General features: G+C 35.7%; 1 protein-coding gene across 1 annotated transcript; it reads left to right on the forward strand.

Moving 5' to 3' along the window:
- Positions 1-1,260: 1,260 nt before the first annotated feature.
- Positions 1,261-25,229, forward strand: LOC115441554 (ATP-binding cassette sub-family A member 2). The gene is made up of 32 exons (XM_030166374.2): positions 1,261-1,439; positions 5,510-5,766; positions 6,138-6,631; positions 6,932-7,105; positions 7,407-7,657; positions 7,752-7,862; positions 7,941-8,085; positions 8,516-8,689; positions 8,786-9,001; positions 9,470-9,552; positions 9,625-9,754; positions 12,357-12,586; positions 12,750-12,915; positions 13,044-13,277; positions 13,602-13,743; positions 13,914-14,023; positions 14,582-14,801; positions 14,918-15,092; positions 15,597-15,812; positions 16,266-16,370; positions 17,034-17,205; positions 17,613-17,738; positions 18,152-18,275; positions 18,782-18,909; positions 19,243-19,367; positions 19,738-19,918; positions 21,551-21,712; positions 22,123-22,280; positions 22,589-22,711; positions 23,057-23,222; positions 23,407-23,524; positions 23,613-25,229. Exons 2-32 carry the CDS (start codon positions 5,531-5,533, stop codon positions 23,791-23,793), a joined length of 5,376 nt encoding a protein of 1,791 aa, XP_030022234.1. The 5' UTR covers positions 1,261-1,439; positions 5,510-5,530; the 3' UTR covers positions 23,794-25,229.
- Positions 25,230-25,619: the final 390 nt, after the last annotated feature.

Raw genomic sequence — 25,619 nt, forward strand, 5'->3', positions numbered from 1 at the left:
CGTTATTTATAAAAAATCATATGTCACTTTGACGAACATACAATCCCGAATGTATGTCGAATAACCCCAATGTACGCTATTAGTCGCCTGTTACGAACGGTATGGTAGATAGAGGCGCAGTAGGGGGCCGCTCACATCAAGTGACATCGGAGTGGAAGACAATACGCCCCCCCGCTATCATAGACGTCAAAGATGTGCCTTCGCTGTACGGAGTCGTGCATGAAAGGTTCCGCGCAAGTGCTAGTGTAACAAGATCCTGGTGCCATATTATATGGGGGCGAAGAAAGCCACCGTCGGTTTTGGTTGATATGCCTGTATAGGCAGTTCATAGTCTTAGGGGCTCAGCCCAATGCCCTTTCGAATGATGGTATTCTGCCGATTGTGGATATTGGGCCGTAAACTTTGTGAAACGCGTTTTTCCCCACGGTAAAAAGAGTTCACTGCGGCGTTACTAGTCCACAACCCTATTCCACTACAAACTTTTAGGTGGCCTCCTCGCTCGTATCCCGGCTTTGTATTAAGATATGTACATACGTATGTACATAACATTAAGAAACACGCTTTTTTCATACTTGGAGTAAACAGAGATGTTACAATTTTAGAGACCGGGCTGATATAAAATAACCCAATAACCAATCAAACCACAGATCTCAGTACGGTAGCCGTATAGGGCGTACACAATGCAACCACGTTACCGAGGCAGCAATATATTAATATGTTAATTAATCATATTATTTGAATTGGTGAGAACATATATATATAGATAAAATTACTTAGAACCAAGTACATTATATCGTAAGTATAATATTCGCTATTTTATAAGTGCTAGACAGGGGCTGGTTATAACAGAGTACTTAGAGAGCGGCTTTGCCAGTGTAGTCAAAAGATGCACTGCACCTATTTGAATGCACATCGAACGTAAGCCACCATTTGTGTAGCGAGCATTTTTTTGCTGCAACGCAGAAATAAATACGTTACATCTGATACACACAGTGTAGTCACGTTGGTATTTTTTTCGACCAAACATCAGGTGTGGTCCAACTTAAAAAAATTCTATAAGTCACCGAAAACTGACAAGAAGTATGGGTAATTGTGATTACTCAGAATTATTGAGTCATAGGTTCTTCTCATATGTTAAAACAAATACAACTTATATGCCAACAGTTCAGTATTGAATTCAGAAGCTTTATCTTTGCGATGTTTGTTATCTAATGTTGATAAGAGGCGAACAAGTGCGTAGGCTCGGTACAGGACAGTAATCGACAGGTGCGCGTGAAATGCTATTGTGTTGTTAGTCAAGTATTTCAATATGCTAGTGACTATAGACGTATAGAAACAGTGTGTGCGCGATTTATTGATTAATTCTATGCATAGTATTCATTGTTTGGGTTTATTTTTTGTTCTCCAAATGTAATTAGAACACAATATTTCATTAAACCGTAAGTGATTTAGGTGTCTGTATAAAATTATTGAATCATAATTATTTTTTAGTTTGTTCATGATATGTTATAATTTATCGGCCAAAGGTAATGATAATAATAAAAGATAATGCTGTGACTAGCATTTTATGCGCCTGATGCTAGTTCCTATAATTGCGACGATATATGATCCAAAGCAAGGCCTGATCTAGGTATGTTTGCGTCTCTCCAGAGTCCCTCAGAGTGAGCCTGGGCGCCACTGGCACCTTCCTAGTTACGACACTGGTAACAGCTTTATAATCATTGTAGTATGATTATAATACATATTCTATTAAGCAGACTAAGCTGTTTTTAATAATGAGTCCTGTATGCTGATATATTTAGGATGTAACTTGCACCGTCGTATTCTAACTCCATGGTCTCCTTTATATTGACGAGGATTTTGTCAATAGTAGAACGTTCATTAATAAAATAATGCGAAATTTCCCGAAATGTTGATAACGGGCTTATCGAATCCTTTCGGCATCATAATATTTTGTAATAAACACCTACATTTCCATCCACTAAATAATAATTATTATTTCCTAATAATAGTTTTAGGATAAAGCTTTAAATAAACTAAACATAATAATGAATAAGTATTAGACGAGACTATCGATATAATCGATGTAATCAAGCTTTGCTAATCGATATAATCAAGCGGACCTGTTCGAAACGTGATATAGGTACACACGCTAATCCCAGAACACATTCACGTGGCCTCCTATGGCTAGTTTTACACCTTGCCAATAATTGTAGTCGGTATCCGGACACATTCAAATATCCTAATACCAACATTACCTGATAGGTTTTTAAAATTAATAGGAAAGCACAGATTTTGTGTTGATCAGTACAAGCATATTTTGTGCATGATCTATGTTACGAGAGATTGATAACGTGGTAATTTTATTATGACGCAGCGTTCATTAAGGCGATACCTCAAGGTCCATTTTCATACATTTTGTTTCGGCTTTAATCTGGGTAACTAAACAAGTATTGGCAAGTAAAGAATTTAAATTCACGTCTAGTTAGTGATTAATTCTCGCAGTTGAAAGAAAAATGTAAAAATAATTAAAAATCATGGATATTTCGGCCTTTAAAATTTAATCTGACGAAATTTTAAAGGCAGAAATATCCATGATTAGTAATTATTTTTACATTTTTCTTCAACTGCGAGAACTAATCACTAACTAGACGTGAATTTAAATTCTTTACTTGCCAATACTTGTTTAGTTACCCAGATTAAAGCCGAAACAAAATGTATGAAAATGGACCTTGAGGTATCGCCTTAAGCACATTTTGTTATAGTCGCCGACATAGCGCGTTGGGCGGTCCGGTCGATATGAAAAGAATGAAGAATAAATTTCTCATTGTACTTTCATACCCATATTCATTCAAGGCCCTGGTCGTGATTACTTGATAAATCTAATAAGTTTTCTGGTAGATTGAAACGTTGTGGCCTTTTAAAATATTGTTTCAATATCTTTATTTATCATTTTATCAAGGATTTGTGTATGGATTTAAAAGAAAATATTAAACGTATTATTATTTAATTCGCTAATGTCCAACACGCATTTCAATGTCTGTTGCAATGTTTTGTAATAACAATAAATACTTATTGATATTGTTTTTATTTAGCAAAGCATTGACGCTTAAAAACTAATTATCGCATATGGAACGGTACACAAAGCAGAGGTAGTTGAATATACTTCTAAAGACAGGTAGGGGAGACTGGAACCAAAAAAACGTGAATTAATTTAGATAAGATAAATTGACAAACGGTTATTTATAGTGAAGAAGTTTTTTAGAGAGAAAAGGAGCTACTTGTGTCTTGGAACGTAATGACCATCTAATATTTTTATAGGATTGTATTGTTTTTTTGATAAGTGAAGTAAATAATTTGATACTATTTAATTTTGTATTACTATACAAGTATTGTTTTATTTACATCTTAGCTGATGGTTATCATTACTTTTATTGTCCCAGTAGGGATTATTGTAGTAAATATTAACATAGAACCATATATTATTTTATAAAATAATGAAAATGGGGGTGCGGAGCAATTGAAACGCATGTTATTTATTTCCAGATTGTTTTTAATACATGTTTTTAATTAAAGTCCAAAGTAACGTGCACTGAATAATCCAAATTAGTGCTGTTATTTCATAGTGATATAATTTCGCTTTAGTTTGAGATAATTACTGGTTAGATAGAATGAATATTGACATCACTCAAGACTATTTTCCCAAAGTCGTTCCAATTGACCCCAGTCTGCCATACTAGGGAGGTATTCGGTATAATTCCGGCGTTTATGACCATTGGGCTTAATGATGTTGAATGTTGATGTAATCTACCATCAGGCGGCTCTGTACCTAGTGAGCCGCTTAATGATAACTTTACAAGTTTAACAACCTTTAGTTCCGCGTTCGATAAAGTTAACCATAAGTTATTATTGTCTAAACTAAAATGTTATGGCATTCACGGATCTTTATTGCATTGGTTGGGTTCCTACTTAGAGAATCAAGCTCAGTGTGTTACGGCTCTCGTCTATCGTTCATTGTCATTTACTGTCAAGTCAGGCATACCCCAAGGCTCTCACCGGGGTTCTTTAAAATTCTTGCAGACGACTTGAAACTATACAGACATATACTGTCCCAAAGCGATGTCACACTACTTCAGTCAGATTTAGACTCCACTCAAGATTGGTGCATTAATAATAAAATGATTTGAAATGCTGAGAAATGCGCACGTCTTAGGCTAACTAGAAACACAAATATTATAAATTCTATTTATTTAATAAACGGAATTGCATTAAATAAAACCACAGCAATGCGTGATCTTGGAGTTGTAGATTCAAAATTAAACTTTAATCTACATATGGACCAAATTATAAAAACATCTTGGCGACTGTTGAGGTTCTTAAAACGGGTCGGCAAAGATTTTAAATATCCTAACACCTTAATAGTTCTATATAATTCACTAGTGCGGGATAACTTGGAATACGCCTCCCACATATGGAATCCAACGTATAATAAACATATTATTAAAGTCGAACGCCTTCAACGGAACTTTACTCGTTTTTTGGCTTTCAAAGATCGCACCTGTCCGTACCGAGCAGGATACCCAGTGAGGTTGTCACACTTTAAGACGGATTCTTTGGAAGCCATACGTAAAGCGGGCAATATTATAACTTTATACAAACTGATACATGGAGACATGATATCGTCCGAATTGTTGTCGCGATTAAATTTTTCCGTTCCTCGCACCTTACCAAGATTCCCTTCATCTCAAACTTTTTCCTTACCTCGCAGTAGAACCAATTTAGGCAAATATGCCCCCCTAAATAGACTAGCAAAGTCCTATAACGAGATGAACCCCCTTGGTGAACTCGATATCTTTACTATAAATAGTGTTTGCCAATTTCGCAGGAGGTGCTATGAAATCCTGTACAGTAATTATGATAATATCTATAAATTTTTTCTTCTATAATTCTTCTATAACTATTTAAGATTCCAAAGCAAATTTTTTTTTATATTACATTCTAAAAATATAATTATTTATTTCAATTGTAATTCTAGTTTATGTTGTACCTGTGTGAAATTTAATATTTTAATTTAATTAGCCTAAGTCATAATTTTGTAGTTTAAAAGATTTTAAGTTTGCATTTATTTTATATATGTGATTTCAATTTTCTGTTAGACAAAAAAATATTTAGCCAATAGTGTTGTATATACCTGTAAAGATTTGTCACCTAGAATAAGTACCTTATATTGTGGATATTTCGTATTTTTGTGTGATAAATCGTTGGTGTGTCTATTAATTAATAAATAAATAAACCTTACCTGGTCGTTTTAAAATACAAGCTATCAGTTACACGACGACGTTAGGTATTCCGTCCTTATTGTAGTCTATTAAAAAAATAACAATTGATAACAATATTACGACAGACATTCCATTTTTCATGATTTTATTTCACTTATACATTACGCATATTCTATTATCATTTTGATAAATCATGCTTGCAAACGAATAAATGTCAATTTGTAATGCAGGAATTAAAACGCAAAAAAAATATGAGGACATCGATAAAGCGGGAGGCGAATGCCTTTACAAAATTCCGTTTGTTAATGTGGAAAAATTTCCTGCAACAATGGCGTCATCCGCTACAAACCGCCACAGAAGTGTTGTTGCCGGTGTTAACAACAACACTGGTGCTTATATTGCGTTGGCAGATTGAACCAATTCAACGGGATTCTGTCACTTTCCCGCCAATACCCGCTTATAGTCTCAATCATTCCCTCGATGTGTTGTAAGTATGGTTTGATTTAGTTCATGTTTCATTGCTTTTACAAAAAAGACATCTAGATCGAAATTATAAATAACTATAATAATAAAAATCTAATTAATTTAATTATAGTAAAAATCCAAGTCAAATATCTGTACCTAGCTACTGATAACAGAGTACAATAAACTGTAAACATTTTTATATTTAAGTCTTCATGTACTCAGAATTTACTAATAATCTCTTGATATTATGTATATTACCTACTTACAATAGTCGCCGAAACTTGCGCTGGAGAGTTGATTTGCAGGGTTAAGTTAGGTTCCTTGTATATTGTATAGTTTATACGATACTCTTAAAATAAAGAAATTGAAATTAGACTCTTATATATTTTTCAGAATGGTTATGAATTTAACGCGAATGTCAATTGCCTACTCTCCGAAAAGTCCAATGCTGGAAGATGTGGTAAGAAGTGCGATGGCTAACTTGATTACTCAGAATGCTAGAAATATAGCTCCAATATTAGAGGAGGCAATGCCAGGATTCCCTGACATATCAGAGTGGCCAGACTTTCCAGATCTTTCGAACATAACCTGGCCACCTGATTCGATAGAGTTTCCTAGTGTAACTTGGCCACCCGAATGGCCTGACCTCTCCAATGTAACCTTGCCACCCGAATGGCCTGATCTCTCCAATATGACCTGGCCACCAAATTTAGCTAATGTGACATTACCACCTGGTATAAATGAAAATAGTACAATTCATGATATATTGAAGTTGATAATCAGAGTTGATGGATACAACAATAGCGAGGCTCTAAGAGGAATTTACAGTTCAGAGCCTATTGCGCGAGAAGTTGTAGCTGCAGTACAGTTTCACGATTCACTTTATGGTTAGTATTCCACTTTTCTTGGATGTTTAAATATTTATAAGATATTATGAATGAACCCATCAATTGGACTTAGATGAAATTTGCGCCCCGTAAAAGGGTGTAGTGGATTTTTTTTATATTATCTATCTATTTCAATAATCAAATTTTATACAAAGTCTAAATTAAACGATCACGTAGTATAGCATACTAAGTGCGCAAGGTAGTATGTACCTATCAAGTTAAACTTAAGTTACTTAATAATCTTTTAAGATAATGATGCAATACATAAAATATTCAAGTAATGTCTTTACTATGTTTCAGGTGCCACGGAACTGCCTATGGATTTGTCTTATGAATTAAGGTTTCCTGAAAGACTACGATTAAATTCGTTTTTAGGGCGCGGTGGGCGCACGTGGCGAACAGATTCTGTTTTTCCGGCATTTGAATTTCCAGGACCACGGTTTCCATTCTCCTGGGCAGGTGGTAACGATCCAGGTACTGCATATAGCAATTTTCTTTCTCATGAAAATAGTTATTTTCACATTTATTATAACTGATTTTAATGAAACAATGCTGTATTCTGCCCCCAATTACGCTCTGTCCACCAGGGAAAAGTATATGAAAATCCATTTAAAAGTTTCGGTGATGTACGCTGACAAACAACAGAAAAACATACCGATAAAAAAAAATGCTGATTTGTTTTCTATTAGTATTAGTACCACTTTTATCTATTAAATTATTTATAGACTGTTATGTACCTACATGACCAAAATTTATATTTGATTTTTTCTTACAGGATACGTAATCGAAATGTTTATAGCACTACAGCATTCTATATCTACCGAATTAATTGCACGATTAACTGGCAAAGAAGAAATACGGCAATTTAATGTGCAAATACAAAGATATCCTCATCCAAGCTATGTAGAAGATTTAGCTGTAGAAGCACTGCAATTTTTGTTCCCTTCCTTTATATTACTTAGTTTCAGTTACACAGCGGTAAACATAGTAAGAGCTATTACAACAGAGAAAGAACTTCAATTAAAGGTTTGAATAATATAATATTATACAATAACATATCAGATATACAGTTTACTATACTTATCTTTGTTACATTGTCATGCTTTTTTATTCATTTCAGGAAACAATGAAAATAATGGGTCTTCCAACATGGTTGCATTGGACGGCGTGGTTTTCCAAGCAATTTATTTATTTATTATTGACGGCAACACTTGTTTTAGTGCTTTTAAAGGTAGGCTTTGTACCACGCGTTGTATTGTGGATACTTGTGATTCCAGTAATTGAGACATAATTTATAATATTTTTTTAGGTCAGTTGGTTTACCAATGAAGATGGTTTTGGTGATTACGCCGTTTTCACAAACACTCCGTGGACAGTACTATTGTTTTTTATAGTTTTGTATTTAGTTTGTACAATATTTTTTTGTTTTATGATAAGTGGATTTTTTTCAAAAGGTAAGCATTTGTTATTTATACCCACTAACCGTGTGCCCTATGGTATTTCTATCGTAAAAATAGCTATCCTATCATGCCAATATTTCAGTAATCAACACCGAACACCTTTTTACTTCTAAAACGTCGAACTTCCATATAATACAATCATTCCAAATGTTATTGTCTTAAAATGATTTCTTACCTATTGTACTCTTCTAGCTAAAGTTATGCAAAAATCATGTATGACAGAATTGTTCCTCTTAGAATGTTTTAAAATATAATATATTATAAATATATTCTATCCTCGGAAAATATGTAATGGGAATTTTATCCCGGAATATTTTTCCACGGGCGAAGCTACGAGCAAAAGCTAGTTCTAATAATATTATTCTGGCTATTTGACTACATGTAAATATTTTTGCAATAAGTATATGTTACCTTTTTATTTTAGGCGGCACGGCGGCATTGTTTACGGGCATTATTTGGATGTTATCATACATTCCGGCACTCCTGCTATCCATGGATAATGATGTGTCGCTTGGATTGCAAGTGTTCACATGTTTGAGTCTAAATTGTGCCATGTCCTTTGGTTTCCAGATACTGCTTGGCAGGGAGAGTACTGGAGGTGAGATTTTTTTGTTTCACGATACCTGAGTAGATATAAGAGTTTCAAAGTAGTTTAAGTACATCATTCATAATCAATATTTTTAATTTTTTTTAGGTTTGCAATGGGGAGAATTTATGCAATCTCCTACAACGGATTCGAATCGCTTCGTATTTGGTCACGTTATTATAATGATGTCTGTAAATTGTGTGCTCTACATGTTGATAGCTCTGTACTTAGAACAAGTACTACCGGGCTCGTTCGGTATGCCACAAAAATGGTATTTCCCCATCCAAAAAAGTTTTTGGTTCCCGAAAAAAACTATTTTAAGTGGTAAGTTTCTTAGGTTAATCACCCTAATTATATAAGTACGTAAGTAGGTATCGTAATGAAACTATTTTTCGGATTTTATCGCGTTTTGTTATGTTACAATTTTCTCCTGATATTTCGAAGACTTTGGCTGCAAAGTTGCAGTTACCTTGAAGGCTGCTTCAAGGTAACTGGGTGGAGAGACCTCCGAAAAGTAGTTACATTTCGATGTCGAACATTCGCATAAAAATAAGAAATCATTATACGTGGGTAGGTATTTCTAATTCCAATTTGCTGTGATTGGAAATAGGTACCTATTTAGTCTGATGTTAGTATGTAAGGGGCTTGTCATAAGTCATAATAGGTTTGTTCACACCCTCCTGAGTCTTGGAACCGTATAGTACAGAAAAAAATCCCATCCAGAAAGTAGACTATTAAAGGTTTTTATTTTTATTAAATGATCTGTTAATCATATGCGGATGTATTTTTCAGACGACAACTTCGACGACAGTAACACGGATGATATTGTTAAAGAAAAGGACCCAACAGGTCACTTCGTTGGAGTGGAAATGAATGTAAATATATTTTTATAACTTTGATAATTTAGTACATGAAGTTTGGTGTGTAAATTATATGTATTTTTACAGAGACTAACACGAGTTTTTGGCGCTAATGTAGCTGTTGACAATTTATCGCTGAAAATATACGACGACCAAATTACTGTTCTGCTCGGACACAACGGTGCGGGGAAATCAACCACCATGGCTATGTTAACAGGTTTGTAAAGAATTTTATATGTAGACAATCAATAACGTAGCATTTTATACAGAACTAGTCGAACCACACTTGGACAAACTTATATCCATCCTCCGATAAGGTTAAGGACGAGCTTATTCATAAATCGGACACAAATTCTATTCACAGACAACATTGCGTAATAATTATGTTGAAATATTTATACACATGTTTGTTGAATAGGTACACAGATTCTAAATATTATAAGTAATTATAAGTTAGTACCATTCTTTATCAATAAACAAAGAAAACGGGCGAAACTTCATAGAACCTTGGGCTTGGTGTTACAGAGATGATTTATGCATTATTTTATAGGAATAATAGAACCATTTCTAAATTAGAAAAAAAAATCTGTCTACAATGGGAGTAAAGAAATAATCGCTATAGAATATAGCGTAAAAAACACTTTTCTGTGAATAACTCGCATTTACCCGATAGCACAAGATGTTCACAGCACCTAATCATTGTCCATTGGATTGCCGTATTTACTAATGAGCAGCTGGCTTAGATAATAACCAGAATTGAAATTTTCGCATGGGATCGACGAGGACCGATATAAAGGTACTTATCGCAAGATGAAACTAAGTGTCGGTTGCATATCTTCTTTTATCTACTCCTTCATGGAATCAGGCATGAGTTAATACTGTTTTTATATTATTGAAAGAACTATTTCGTTTTCAATTGGACGAATTCCTTTAGTGTTACAACGCCATGTAGCTGACACAGTTAACACAATGGTTTTGATGGTTCATCGTTACTTTTCGAGACCCGGTAGAACAAACAAAATCAGTCGAGCAAGCAAGAAATCAAAGTCCGTTGTTGAATAAGCGTGGGTAATTCATTAAAGCAGCAATCGTCAAAATAGTCTCGAAAAGTCGTAGTCGTTAAAATAAAAATATCAAAACAAAAACATTCACTTGCGCAGAAGTACAGAAAGCGAATAACAATAATATACATCTATACTATTATATAAAGCTGAAGAGTTTGTTTGTTTGTTTGTTTGTTTGAACGCACTAATCTCAGGAACTACTGGGTCAAACTGAAAAATTATTTTTGTGTTGGATAGTCTTTTGTTCGTGGAGTGCTATAGGCTATATATCATCACGCTATACCCAAAAGGAGCGGAGCAGTAATGGCTAATCTCAGGAACTACCAGTTGGAATTGAAAAATTCTTTTTGTGTTGGATAGCCCTTTGTTCCTGAAGTGCTATAGACTATATATCATCACGCTATGACTAATAGGAGCGGAGCAGTAATGGCTAATCTCAGGAACTACCGGTTCGAATTGAATAATTATTTTTGTGTTGGATAGCCCTTTGTTTCTGGAGTGCTATAGGCTATATATCATCACGCTATTACCAATAGGAGCGGAGCAGTAATGGCTAATCTCAGGAACTACCGGTTTGAACTGAAAAAATATTTTTGTGTTGGATAGCCCTTTGTTTCTGGAGTGCTATAGGCTATATATCATCACTCTATGATCAATAGGAGCGGAGCAGTAATGAAACATGTTGCAAAAACAGGGAAAATTTATTAGTTTTGAGAGCTTCCGTTGCGTGCACTGCGTAAACGGTTAAAATTATGCAACAATGATGTATGACGGGATCGTTCCTCTTAAAAAGTTCTACAAAAATATATTATAAAACAAAGTCCCCCTCTGCATCTATCTGCCTGAACGTGTTAAACTCAAAAACTAGCCAACGTATTAAGATGAAATTTGGTATGGAGACAGTTTGAAACCATGGGAAGGACATAGGCTCCCGGGAAATATATAGCGTGACTGTTATAACAGAAAACTTTAGCTCGAAAAACTTTATAATGCGGGCGGAGCCGCGGGCAAAAGCTAGTTAATAATAGACAGCCTGATATTCCCGATACAGGAAGTCAGTTACTTATTCATCATAAAAAATATTTTATTTTCCCATTGTAATACAATCTAATATTTTTTAATGGCAGATATAAAAATAGAAGAAGAATATTGATAAATATTTTATAAGTATACGGTCAAAGTATACTTATAAAATATTTATCAATATTCTGTCTGAAAGAGTCGTTTAAGCTTAGCTTAGCTTTTTTCTTTGTCGTAGGGGCGACCAGTGCCCATTCTATCACACATGGTACATGTATATGTTTGTTCGGTAAGCTTAAACTTTACCTACCGTATCGTTGCCACAGCTACAGCACGTGTATAGATATTGAGCTAATTTATAGATAATGAAAAAAAAAAACCTGTGTTTAAGTCATCTTTGATTCATTAAATTATTTACGTCATATTTTTTAATGGTAGATCTGTGCTCTTAATTATAAATAAAAATGTCATTACAAATTAAAATCCTTAATTTCCTAAATTTCAAATGATATGAATAGGCTCGCTCGACTAACGTAAAATATTATATCAGAGAAACATAGCCGGTGCGAGTGCAGCTTTGTTGTTCTTTTTTAGGTTCAGCAACATTACTGAACACCCTGTAAATCTCTTGCCCCTACTCCATCCCCATTCCTATTTTCTAAAGATCATAAGCTTGACCGTTGTGGTTGAATTAAACTCCTACATACCTTGTATTATAATTAATGTTATTTATAGGAAATTTGCAAGCGACACACGGATCAGTAACTGTTGCCGGATATGACGTAGCCACTCAAGGGAATTATGCTCGTGCTCATCTTGGCTTTTGTCCTCAACATAACGTCCTATTTAATGAGCTCACTGTCAGGGAACACTTGGAGTTCTTTGCGAGGCTCAAAGGTTTCACCGGTGACGAACTTTATCAAGAAATCGATAATTTAATTGAGAAGTTAGAGCTGCAAGACAAGGTACGCATACTCTTACAGTTTTATAATGACACAATATGTACTTACGTAGAAAATCAGTATTAGTAAGTTTATCAAATACTTACATAAACGACCTTTCAGTTTAATGATAGTACTTGTACTTAGATATTATATTGGTATAATATTGATTTTCTTATGTTTATAGCGCGATTATCAGTCGCAAGGATTGTCAGGTGGTCAAAAGCGTCGGTTGTCTGTGGGGATTGCACTTAGCAGTGCCGCCCGAGTGGTTCTCCTAGATGAGCCAACGTCCGGAATGGACCCTGCTTCCCGCCGAGCGCTTTGGGATTTACTGCAAAGAGAAAAGAAAGGTACCCCGTCTGCAGTTATATATAGTCTTCGGGTTGTTTTAATATTTTATATATTTTTTCTGTGTGTAAAGATAATGATGATTTTGTTGAGATAAATCCTAAATAAAGATATATTTGTTTTAATGCAGGGCGTTCCATGATTCTAACAACACACTTTATGGACGAAGCGGACATTCTTGGAGACAGAATAGCAATAATGGCTAGTGGTAAACTGCAGTGTGTTGGTTCTCCGTACTTCTTGAAGCGGCATTACGGCCTCGGATACACATTGGTTATTGTCAAAAATGAAGATTTTAATTTCGAAGCTTGTACAAAACTACTTGAAAAATACATTCCTAGCATTACAATCAAACAGGATCGCGGTGAGTGTGTTAGAAGCCAAGGAAGTGTTAAATTTGTGATTGGATTGTTAGACGATGGCACTTTGCTACTGCTGTATTACAAAAAAATCAATGAAAAAACAGATTTACGATTGGTAGGTTCGGCCAACAACAGCTCCTCCTTTATTCTTAAAGGTCGGCATTGCGGCAACCCTTAACCAATCTCTCCTCTACCGGAAAATGCTGGCACTAAATGCACAGCATTCTGTTGGCTACACATCTAGTTTTATACTTTAGTTTGCTATTAATTATTTTACAATTAGCTATTTTACTGAGTCATTCTATTTCATTGTCTTCTTATTTTAGTTTCCGAAATAACATATACATTAGCAACCGATTATTCGAATAAGTTTGAGGCCATGCTCAAGGAATTGGAAGATAATGCAGAACAAATAAGTATCAAGAACTACGGTTTGATACCGACTACTTTAGAAGACGTATTTATGTCGTAAGTAAAAATAATACAAACTTAATTTAGATGGTCGATTGAAATTTCTGCAAACTGTTTTTATTATTTGGAATTACCTACCTACTATGGCTGGGCGAGAGCATGTTAAGAATTGGACGTGGATTTTTCAAATGGATTTTAAAATCATTTTATTCCTTTTTACTGTGTAGTGTGGGATCCGACGTTGCTTTAGTGCACTCTGTGTCAGACGACGGTGCCGGGACATCGGACGCCTCAAGTGACGACCTTCTAAAGCTTGAATGCGATTCTATGGAACAATGTAAGTTGATATTACTTTAGCTCTCAACAAAAATAATAATATTTCGTGGCTTAATAATGGGATATCGCGTAACTACTGCAGAGTTAGAGTTACACCAACAATAATACCAGTACTTTCTGTTGAATCTATTAGCCAAACGCACACTCGTCTCATCTTAGTCCCTTTCGGATAGACAGAGACTAAACTTATGCACCCAATTTTTGTCGTGTGTTTTTCGTACTAGAAACAATATAAGGTAAGCCACATACTACCACAATAAGCACAAATGCCAGATTCCGCGCAGATACTGAGTAGAAAAACCTAATATAATTTTACACGAGTCGGAGTTCGACTACGACACTTCCTATAGTACTTATTAGCTTATGCGGGTCCGTCCGCGTGTTTTTTAACCTATAGAACTCAAGAGTAATGTAGCTTCCTATAAGTGAAAAAAAAATCAAAATAGATTTAGTAGTTCCTGAGATTATCGCGTTCAAACTAACAAACAAACCCTTCAGCTTTCTAATATTAGTATAGATTTGCGCAAATAAGTAACAACAATGTATATGTGTGTAACAGTGAACAAGGACACAGAAATAATGACCGGATTCCCGCTAATACGACAGCACGTTAAGGCAATTTGGTTGAAGTTATGGCTTGTGTGGATTCGCTCCTGGTGGTTGATCATCCTTCAAGTTCTGGTGCCAGTACTACTCATGAATGCATCGCTGTATGTACTACAGATCATGACTTCTTTAGTGCCCTCTATACAGGACAGACTGCTATCGCTTGAAGAAGGGTAAGTTTGCATAATGATATGCACATAATGTTATATAAATTCGCAACACTAACGTGTAGTTCATTGTCATAGGCTTGAAAAATGAATAGACTTTTAGAATAATTTTATTTTTTAAGATACACGAGAACAGAGACGTTTTTGTCGTACAATGGAACCGAAGGAATAAATTCCGGAACTTTGGGTGCTCTAGCAAGACGCGCCTACGAGCTTATATACAACGAGTCAACTGTAGCTACGATGGGACTTACTACAGTCGATAATCAAATGATTGATCAATATTACCTAAGCAGGGTATGCTGTTAATCTATATTATGCAAGATAACTCGCGTGGAGATATCGTTCCACGTTAATCATGCGCTTTTAATTGTAAAAAAATAAAATACAAAAACTTGCCATGTTTATGCCACTATAAATTATTTTCATTACAATCAATAAACACGTTTTGTTTAGTTGATTTATGATATAAAATAAATTAAAGATGGATACTTGTGAATAACCGTAAAATTGATTAAAATTAATGTCCTTGCCCTAGACTAATTAAAATCTAGGCTAATAAATCGCTAGGTCCCCGTTTAGATGGATTCTTAAAGTTTATCTTACTTATATGTTAAAATTCGATGTAGGTTATTTGTCCAAAAAATATTTTATATTGAATAATGGAATATGTAGCTTCATATGATTATCAACATACCATAATTTTGCTATGAGTTTGGTTTATTTTCACTGCCATTATCAAAATAATCTATGTATAAAAATAAAAAAAGATAGGATAACTGACAAACCCGTTTGGTACAGGGAGAGAATCCGATGGCAATGGGTGCGATGCGGCATAGTGTACTAACCGGCGCAACATTCGACGACAACTCTGCTACGGCCTGGTTCAGCAACTTCGCTTACCACGACGTGGCCACCTCATTGGCATCAATTCATGCCGCACTATTGAAAAGCATCAATGCCTCGGCATTGATTAACGTGTTCAATCATCCCTTGGAGGCTACTTATGAAGATCAGGTAAAGAATACTCCCATAACAGCAATTTGGAAAACTGTTTCACTGAGTCTGTGTAGTTGGAACTAGGTTGCGTGTTAACTACGTCGGGTTCTTGTCCTGATGAATGGGGCTAATCTGGCTTTTACTCGTTTATGTACTTGTGTTATTAATTACAAATAATAAAACACAGCAGGTAAATGGATATGGATAAAATTTGACGCTCCATGTAATAATTATTATAGGCTACTTTTTATTCCGGTAATTTGTTCCAATGAGAAAAAGCGTGGACTAATCAGTATTTCAAGTATAAATTTCCAAGGCCGGAGACTTACTAGCAACAGTTTTAACCTGTACCAAGTATATTATTATGTTTCGATTATTTTCATATCTCACTACGAGTCCACGATCACGCCGCATCGTGTTTTAAACATATATAAAACACCTGTTTTTAGTTTCTAGTCCTTTTTTTTTCAGAGGAATATTCAAATGATGGTTCAGATGCTTTCTATGCAAGTTGCGAATGGCGTCGGCAGTAGTGTGGGAATAGTTAGCGCTGTGTTCATTATGTTTTATATAAAGGTATGTATTGTTTTCGCTATCAGTTATCATTTAGTATTAATATTATTATTTGTAACTTTAATATGTGCAGTATGATTAAATTTGATGTAGCGTGAAGTTTAGTTTACTCTAGTGCTACAAATCTTATATTTATAGTATGATAGTAATTAAGTTCAGGAGGCAGGAATTTTTCCCCTTAATGGCGACAGTTTCGCCCCCAATCGCGTCATGGAACGGAATACACAGACGAAAAGTGGGTGCCTTAGTTGCACTTTTGTCTTCCCCTTCAGGGTTAAAGATGTGATATTGTATGTGTGCTTATAAAAATGGACTATGAGTAAAGATATTAGGTATATGCACATTTATTTCTATCCCTGAAAAGTGCATAGTGCGTATTGTGACCACCTACGTTCATAAAACGCTGGCATTACAAGCTACTATGTTTTGCAGGATTAAATTATAAAACATCACATAATTCTGTGCCTTGTTCAGTAAAAAAAAGTCAAATCTCAAAGATAACTAAAGGGGGACCAATGAATTTTTATCAACATAAAAAATTTAAATCCTATTTTTCCAAGTCAAGTAATTATATAGGACCTTGGAAAAATTGGGCAAACGTAATGTTGGTAATAAATATTTTTTCTACCCAACAACAATAATGTAATAATAAACAACAATTTGCAGGAGCGTGCGTCTGGTGCTAAATTGTTACAAAAAGCCGCCGGTATTCAACCGATTGTGCTTTGGGGTAGTTCTGCTGTGTTCGACTGGTTTTGGTTCCTTATCGTATGCGTCACAATTATCATCTCATGCGCAATATTCCAAGTTATTGGCCTTTCTACAGCTGCAGAATTAGGTAAATCGAGTTTTTGTTATACCTGAACTATATATGTATATATTAGAATATCAGCCCTGTATTATAACTGTCCCAATGTTGGGCACAGGCCTCCTCTACTGCTGACAGGTTTTAGGCCTTAGTCGACCACGATAGCCTAGTGCGAATTGGTAGACTTCACACACACTACGCAGATTTCCTCACAATGTTTTACTTCACCGTTAAAGCAAGCGATAATTTATAGTCTTTGGAATTTCAACCTGCGGACATTAGTCTCGGCAGTCCGTTCCACAACGGACTAGGCTAATTCCTGTTCTGAACTATACTGATGCAAAATTATATATTCTAAATATACGTTGTAATCCTGACCACACACTCCGCGAACTATTATATACTTCTTTGTACCTATTAATGGTGATTTATTACAGGGAATTTGTACCTATGCTTTATGTTGTACGGTGCGGCCATGCTGCCTCTCATCTACATATTGTCACACCTGTTTAATGGGGCTGCAATCGGTTTTGTTGTCGTATTCTTCCTGAATGTACTATTTGGTAGGTACCATTTTCTTCTTAGTTAGGTTTTGGTAGATAGCATCTTACAAAAGCTATAATAATCTGTATACGTATATGTAATAATAAATCTGGGATAAAGATTTTCTAGTTTTTTTATTAGGTAGGGAAATTAGCATGTGGGTCAACTAATTTTGAGTGGTTTCCACCGCCCATTACTAACCACAATTCAAAGAAAAAAGAGAAGCAGGAGGGGAAGAGAAAAGGTATAGGATTAGAAAGGAAAAGTTTTTTGGGTTTCCGGATGTAGCTGTCGCTTCGACGGTTTTTGTTTTAAGAAATAATATGAAGCCTGAAAATTTATCTTGAATGCTCAAAGTTAATTACGTTAGGAAATATATCTTATTCACTGTTTCCCAAAACAGTATAAATTAGCCAAGTGTATGTTTATACAGGGATGATGGGGGCCCAGATTGTAGAAGCGTTGTCTGCACCGCAGCTCACCACGCAGGATGTGGCTGACATCATAGATTACATATTACAGTTCTTCCCACTCTATAATCTAGTCACGTGTGTGAGGTGAGACTGATAGTTACTTTTAAATTATGCAGGTTGTGCGGGGAAAGAACCTTCATTTACAACCAGTTTCTTCATTGACAGTATCAGTTAAATTTACTGTTACTTTTCCTCTTATACCTGTTACTTTTAGTTCTACAGTTCATTAAGAAACTGGCTGTTGGCCTGGCGTACCCTCATGGGTTACAATGCTATTAATGCTTGATTACTCTTATTTTGTGCCTACTGTAAAATAGTTTTCAAAGTAAAATTTGAAATTATAGTTTAACATATTATGTTAATGTTATATTTGCTACAGGGTCAAATAGTTACTACCGATGGATAATATATAATTTTATTAGAAAGCATCTTAAATTACCTCAATAGTCGTCAATAATAAAAGCCTGGATAAAATTAATTCCGTTCCATAATATTATGTTTCTGTTATTAAAATCGTCAATTTCTGATGTATGGTAAAAAAAATTACCTATCGTTGAGAGAGTTAAAAGAATAATTATTTCTTCCTTCAGGAAATTGAACCAAATCGGTTTAATAGAATACACCTGCTTGCAAGGATGTGACTTTCTGGCCGCCATAACGCCCAACATGGGGGAGTGTACAATGGAGCTGATGTGTAACTTTACCCGGACTTGCTGTAGTATGTTAGAATTTTAGCTTTTATTAGTTCCGCCTGTAAAAAATATTTCTTGAAAAATCATACTTTGCAGTTTTTCGGCAAATAAGAAACCCACTAATATATTTTTATCGTGTTGATCCAAGACATTTCAATCAGTTTCATAATTTTTATTACAAACGTACAATTATGGCAGTTCATAAGTAGGATTATATGGTTGTTTTAACTCAGTTATTAAAAATAGCTCTTCAAAGTGGGTACTTCACAACTTGAAAAATTTTTCAAGTATTTGCTTATGCCACTTAAAAAATATGTATACAAAGTAGTTGTATTTAACATTATGATTCTATGTTTTAGTACAGGAAAATTCACATCTGAAATGGAATGAACGCGGCGTTCTCCGCTACTTGGTCGTGTTAATGTTCAGCGCCGGTGTATTTTGGTCGATATTGATGTTCATAGAGTACCGCATATTTTATAAGGTTGGTTCTGCAGTGAGTTTGTTTATAACAATCATAATATTAAGTAGCTATAATACATACAAATCAATATAACTGCTCCTCTTAGGTGATTTGGTGGCAGGTATCTTTTAGTAGACTCCTGCTGAATAAGTGCAATCGCAATGTCTATTTCTCCCTCCAATGTTATGCAAGAACTTTTGTATAGTTTGACGAATTCCAGTATAATTATTGGATGATAGGTCTCATATGAGACATATCCATTGTTCCACGGCGAAGGAGTGCAATACGACGCAGTATTTTGGAATCCGAAGTGTAGGTGGTGTTGCTACTGTTTATGGGTAATCATGTCGTTGGTTATTGATATGTATAAAAAAAGTCTTTTATTTGTTAGGTGTTTAGATTTAAGAAGACCCCGCCGCCGATCGACGAGACTCAGTTGGACAAAGACGTTGCTGATGAGGCGCGGCACGTGCATAGAATAAACAATAGCAGCTTGGCAGACCACGGACTTGTGGCTAAAAATTTATCTAAGTATTATGGCGCCCATCTTGCTGTTGATCAAGTATCGTTTAGTAAGTTTTGTACTCTTATAGAGTGCGTTCGGCTAATTTCGGACGGTTTATCGGTGTGTTGCGAGGAGTCTCGAAAATATCTTTTTTCTCATAAAATATTTAAGCGATACGAACAATTTTTATTAATGCTACTTTATGTGATAATTTAATCATCTTCCAATTCTCTCTGTGTAAGCTTAAAAATAGATGATAATATCTGTATAGAAATTTAAAACCCTTAGAAAAGATCGGACCTTCGCGGGGTAAATTCGGACTCCGTTCTAATAACGCTTCTAATGATAGTACGATAAGGTCCACAAAATCAAACAGAAGTCTCAAAAATGTTAAGAAGAACGAAATCCACCTTTTTTGTTTCAATACACATAGCGCACCCGTTCTTGGTCGTAGATCAGCTGTGGTATATAGGGTGGGGCAAAAAAAGACAGCGTAGTCGCCTACATAGCTTAAACTAAAAAATAACCATAGATTCGTGGTATTTTTTCGATATACGATCTTACCCCGTATCCGATCTTACCCGAACGTACCTTAATACATAATATATCGTTTATAGGTAACTTATTATTATTTTACTGTTATAGTAGCTAATAAAATTTCTTTTATTCATATCGTCCGTATCTTAAGATCGCTATTGTTTAATAAAAAGATATCTACACCACCTCAGATGATATCTTAAGTTACAACATGTAATAGATTTTGGAAGGTGACGTAGGCGGGCACGCCACGATAGCGGCGGTAAGTCCCCTCTTCGAGGTGTGGCTGACGAGACATCACGGCGTCCTCTCATTCCGGACGACGCAGGTACTGACCGGTCACGGCTGCTTCGGCAGGTACCTGTGTCGGATCCGGGTGGAGGATACGCCCGCGTGTTTTTACTGTGCGGATCGGCCGGAGGACACGGTGGAGCATACGGTGGAGGTGTGCCCAGCTTGGGCTGAGCACCGCCGTGTTCTCACTACGGCCATCGGTGGCGGAGACCTCTCGCGTCGGGGCCTGGTAGAAGCCATGCTCCGGGGCGAGAGAGTGGGACGCAGTCACCTCCTTCTGCGAGGACGTGATGCTCGCAAAGGAGGTGGCGGAACGGATACGGCGCCAAAGCGCCCAACGTCCCATCCGCCACGGCAGACGCACAAGACGCGGGCGTCGAACGTCTGCTGAGGATCGTCGGCCTCCGTAGGCGCGGACCGTCGGGTGACGAGCATTGGGTAGCTCGTCGCCCGAAACACCCCTAACGGCTTCCGTGTGTACGGCGCGTAGTGTTCCACGCGCGCCTCGAAGAGCAGTGTCAGCATAATTTGCGGGGCCCTTTAGGGCCGGTGCCTGCCTAGGTCTCAATGCCACCGGATCTTGGACCTAGGCACATAGGCAAAGGATGGGAACAAAAAAAAAAAAAAAAGGTGACGTAGGTATTACATACTGCAATACCTTAGATGTGTGTGTGTGTAATTTAATTGGATCTTACATATTTTTCTGAGATCTTGTCCCAATCTAAACACAGATAAAAACATAAGATCAGTGAAGGTAAAATAAAAACCAAAGAGAATTATACAAAATACGGAAAACAAAAACATTCTGAACAGACTACGATAAACAAATGCGATGATATTTTTACTTAAGATATGTTTAACGTTATAGGTGTAAGTGACTCGGAATGTTTCGGACTTCTCGGCGTGAACGGAGCGGGAAAGACTAGCACATTCAAGATGCTTATGGGAGACGAGACTATCTCAAGCGGAGACGCTTACGTAAGCGGATACTCGGTCCAGCGACAACTCACAGATGTTTACCAGAATATTGGTAAGTGTTTAATAAAACTCTTGTCGTTACCACGGTATTTGGCGCGAAGATGTATTAACTTATAAGGTGTATGAAGATGTATTATTTGCGAATTATACTACAGCTTTATTCTTATAATAATAATTATGTAATGAGAAAATGGCCTTTTATTCTGACGCCAGGGTAGCCACTTTTACTTTCGTTTGATTTAAACGTTTTATTACTACGTCCATACGTTAAGGTACTTACCATCTACTTTCTACACACTTATCGCACAATTGCAGGACACTTCTCTTATATTTTAGAAAGTTAATGTCTGTAAAAAAGAGGCAAGCTGTAATAAACATTTTGCGGGCGTTATTACTTTTCTAAACAATTTCTACAATTCTAAAGAATTCTTAAGTACTTACGTCCGAAACGTGGTGTCGCAGGTTACTGCCCGCAGTTCGACGCGCTGTTCGGCGAGCTCACAGGCCGCGAGACGCTACACGTGTTCTCCATGCTGCGTGGTCTTCATTCCGACGTGCCCACGCCGCGGGCCGAAATTCTTGCGCAGTCTCTTGGTTTCCGCAAACATTTGGATAAACGGGTGAGGCAGAGACCAGTTAATAAAAAATATACTTGAGTTAATTAAGGAGGATTTATAAATTATCTCTGTGTCTTAAGAGTTAAAACATGAATTTATTTAATCCGTGGATTCGTTATTTAATTATATATGTAATAACATAACAACTAGCTTTTACTAGCGACTCTGCTTGTGGGAAAATCATTTACTGGAAGAAGAATTCCACTGTGTGCATTTGTGCACATGCGTCAAAATAACTTAGCAGATAAAGATAGCAAAATTTTTACAAACTTTTGTTCTCAATATTTATTTGGTTTTATTTCGGTTCTCAGGTAGATCAATACTCAGGCGGAACCAAACGCAAACTGAACACTGCATTGGCGTTCTTGGGTAACACGAGATTAGTGTTTATGGACGAGCCTACAACTGGAGTAGATCCCGCTGCTAAACGACACGTAAGTCAATATTGTCATATTTTTCGATATAGCGATGGTCCATCGATATCTACATAAAAAAATGAAACGGTATCATGTAAAAATCAATGAATGTCGTAGGCATAAAAATGTGTTCAATTTCATTATTTGAGAAAACATTTCCAAGGACTTTCCGAATCCTCGGAAGTTTTCCCGGGTCATTTCCAATATAAAAAATTGTTTTCAGTATTACAGCTTTCTAAAACTTATAACAAATGTTTGTTTCGTGCACAGACGTTGCTTTATGAGGCTCGTAGATCCAAATACTTATGGCACAAGACATGGTATCGCGACTATGTGATTAGTCCACTTGTTGTTTTATTAAAGGTGTGGAGAGCTGTACGCGGCGTCCAACGCTCTGGTCGTGGCGTGGTGCTGACGTCACACAGCATGGAGGAGTGCGAGGCGCTGTGCTCGCGGCTCACCATCATGGTCAATGGACGATTCCAGTGCCTTGGCACACCTCAGCATCTCAAAAACATATTTTCTCAAGGTACTTAAATGCTTTGCTTAATTCTACCGATTTGTTTAACGATGTAATTATGGACATGACTGCAAAAATAGTATAGATGGCTGTTACTCATTTGAGTAAAACAAGAAAAGTAAAATATTAAAAAAGTCTGACTTTCTTTTATAACGCTTAGCAAGAGTCTAATTGTAATATTTTCTGCTTGCAGGTTTCACGTTGACCATAAAGTTATTGATACCAGACGATGCTTCTGCGGCAATAATCAAGAACATTGCTGACGACATAAAGAGCTTTGTGAATACTAACTTTGTACGACCACGTATTATGTCAGTATCTGACCCCTTATTTTCACTTTGTTTATATTGCTATTATTGTTTCTCTTATGAATAAATCTTTACTTCATTTAATTTTTAGGGAAGAATACCAAGGCTTACTGACGTATTACCTGCCAGACCGCAGCATACCCTGGTCAAGGATGTTCGGCATTATGGAAAATGCGAAACGAGATCTACTCATTGAGGACTACAACATCTCACAGACTACACTTGAACAAATCTTTCTACAATTTACTAAATATCAGAGAGAAGGTCACTAGACTGATAAGGGTTATCTAAGCATATCACTACGGAGTATTAATATTGTTATAATTATTTCAGTGTATTTATACGACTATACTCGTATATTTTATAAGCAAATTTAAGCTAGAGCAGGGGATGGTTAGTCCAAAGAAGCATGTTTCCTGACTGCGGACTACTTCAGTGTTTAGCGTAAACTTTCTCCAAACGTGCGAGTATACACCCGCAATATTATGCTATAGATACAGTCAGCCCCAAATATCATGTAGGCACAAATAATACGCACATGAAGACCAAATGTATGAATTACAAAATATGCTACATGTTCCTATCAACGTATGCTGCGAGTGGGGGTAACAGCGTCGAAGACGACATACGCGCCACATACACTCAATATGTAAATATATATTATTTGTGTATTTTGTCCTAAACTAGATAATCAATGTGGTTTTACTATATTTTACAGAACTTTAGAGGAATGTTTTTGTACATAAAAATATTACTTAAGTTTAAGCGAAATCAAAATCACTATTGTCTAACTTAAATTTTCATATGTTGCGGTAAGTTTGAATCGGGGAAGACCGTTGATCTAAAATTACTATTAAACCCTTACTAAAATTAATTCAGTGGCCACTAAGACGTGATATATTTTAAAATGGCACTTCATTTTGTGTTTGTCTGTGGTGGAAATGTGGGTGGGTTTAGCAGTCGTTATGAGTTGACGGTCTTACCTCGCGTTTCGAATTTACCCCAACATACATTATTTATTATTAAGATAATTATTTATAATATTCTTCTATTCTCGGTACATTATGTCAATCAGTTGGGTTGCTCAGAAACTGAGGTCGAAAAAATATTTTTTCTAAACGAAAAGTATGAGTTAGAGAGAATCTGGGCTTCGAGATGCAAACTCGCAGATATAATTTTGAGAAAATCAACAATTACTTTTCTACTTGTACCTGAACTAAAATGAAATACTTAATCCATACTTACTTTTTCAAGATGCTCTTAATACAAAATTTATGATTGATAAAGAACCGGCATAGAGTTATCACATAATTCGATGGATAATACCAAGAAACAATTAAGTACCTGCTTACGAAATCAATAATTACAGGATTATATACTCGATAAAATGTTAAAATATAATTATGTACATTACTTAATACATGAAAATATAATACAACATTAAATTATAAGTACAGTAAGTAATTATAATTGACAAATTATAATAATTAATATAAGGTTAATTGGTATACTATCAATTTATGTCGATATTTTATTGTTTGTGGTCTGATGATGCACTCTGTGAATAGATTTAAGGGATTAATGAATTTTCTATATAAATAATTCTTTAGTGCAATATTTTTTTTATAAATGTTTTTGTAAGGTAAGTACTTACTTATTATAATGAGATGAGAAAACATGACATATTTTTGTGTATATAATTTTTTTAAATAAAAATACAATAAATATTTATGGAACCGAACAGCAGTTTTTTTAATACATTATAATCACCATATTATGCCAGGAAATAAAAACATGAAACTGAACAAGAGTTATCTTAACATGTACGAAAACATTTTTGAATATCTGCTTACAAATTATTGTGTGAAATTATTTGAAACAAGTCAATAAAACAAAACACCTTATACCAATGATGTTTTACAAAAACATCTTAGACTTATACCATAACGTTAAACCTACACGATGTAACGTATACATTGGTGGAAACGATTAAGAGCGTTTACGTGCAGCGCGTGAAGTCAACTATAGGTAATTCTTCGCAAAATTCACTCACACAGAACCGTGCGTAGCTGTGTGCGTAGAGTTAGCGCGTCGGCTA

This window comes from Manduca sexta, unplaced genomic scaffold, assembly GCF_014839805.1.
Source record: "Manduca sexta isolate Smith_Timp_Sample1 unplaced genomic scaffold, JHU_Msex_v1.0 HiC_scaffold_57, whole genome shotgun sequence".
Lineage (NCBI taxonomy): Eukaryota > Metazoa > Arthropoda > Insecta > Lepidoptera > Sphingidae > Manduca > Manduca sexta.

Coding starts and splice junctions, on each gene's coding strand:
- LOC115441554 (XM_030166374.2), top strand. CDS start 5,531: ATGAGGACATCGATAAAGCGGGAGGCGAATGCCTTTACAAAATTCCGT. Junction 6,632..6,931: donor GTTTCACGATTCACTTTATG/GTTAGTATTCCA, acceptor ACTATGTTTCAG/GTGCCACGGAACTGCCTATG. Junction 18,276..18,781: donor AATCTAGTCACGTGTGTGAG/GTGAGACTGATA, acceptor TTCTTCCTTCAG/GAAATTGAACCAAATCGGTT.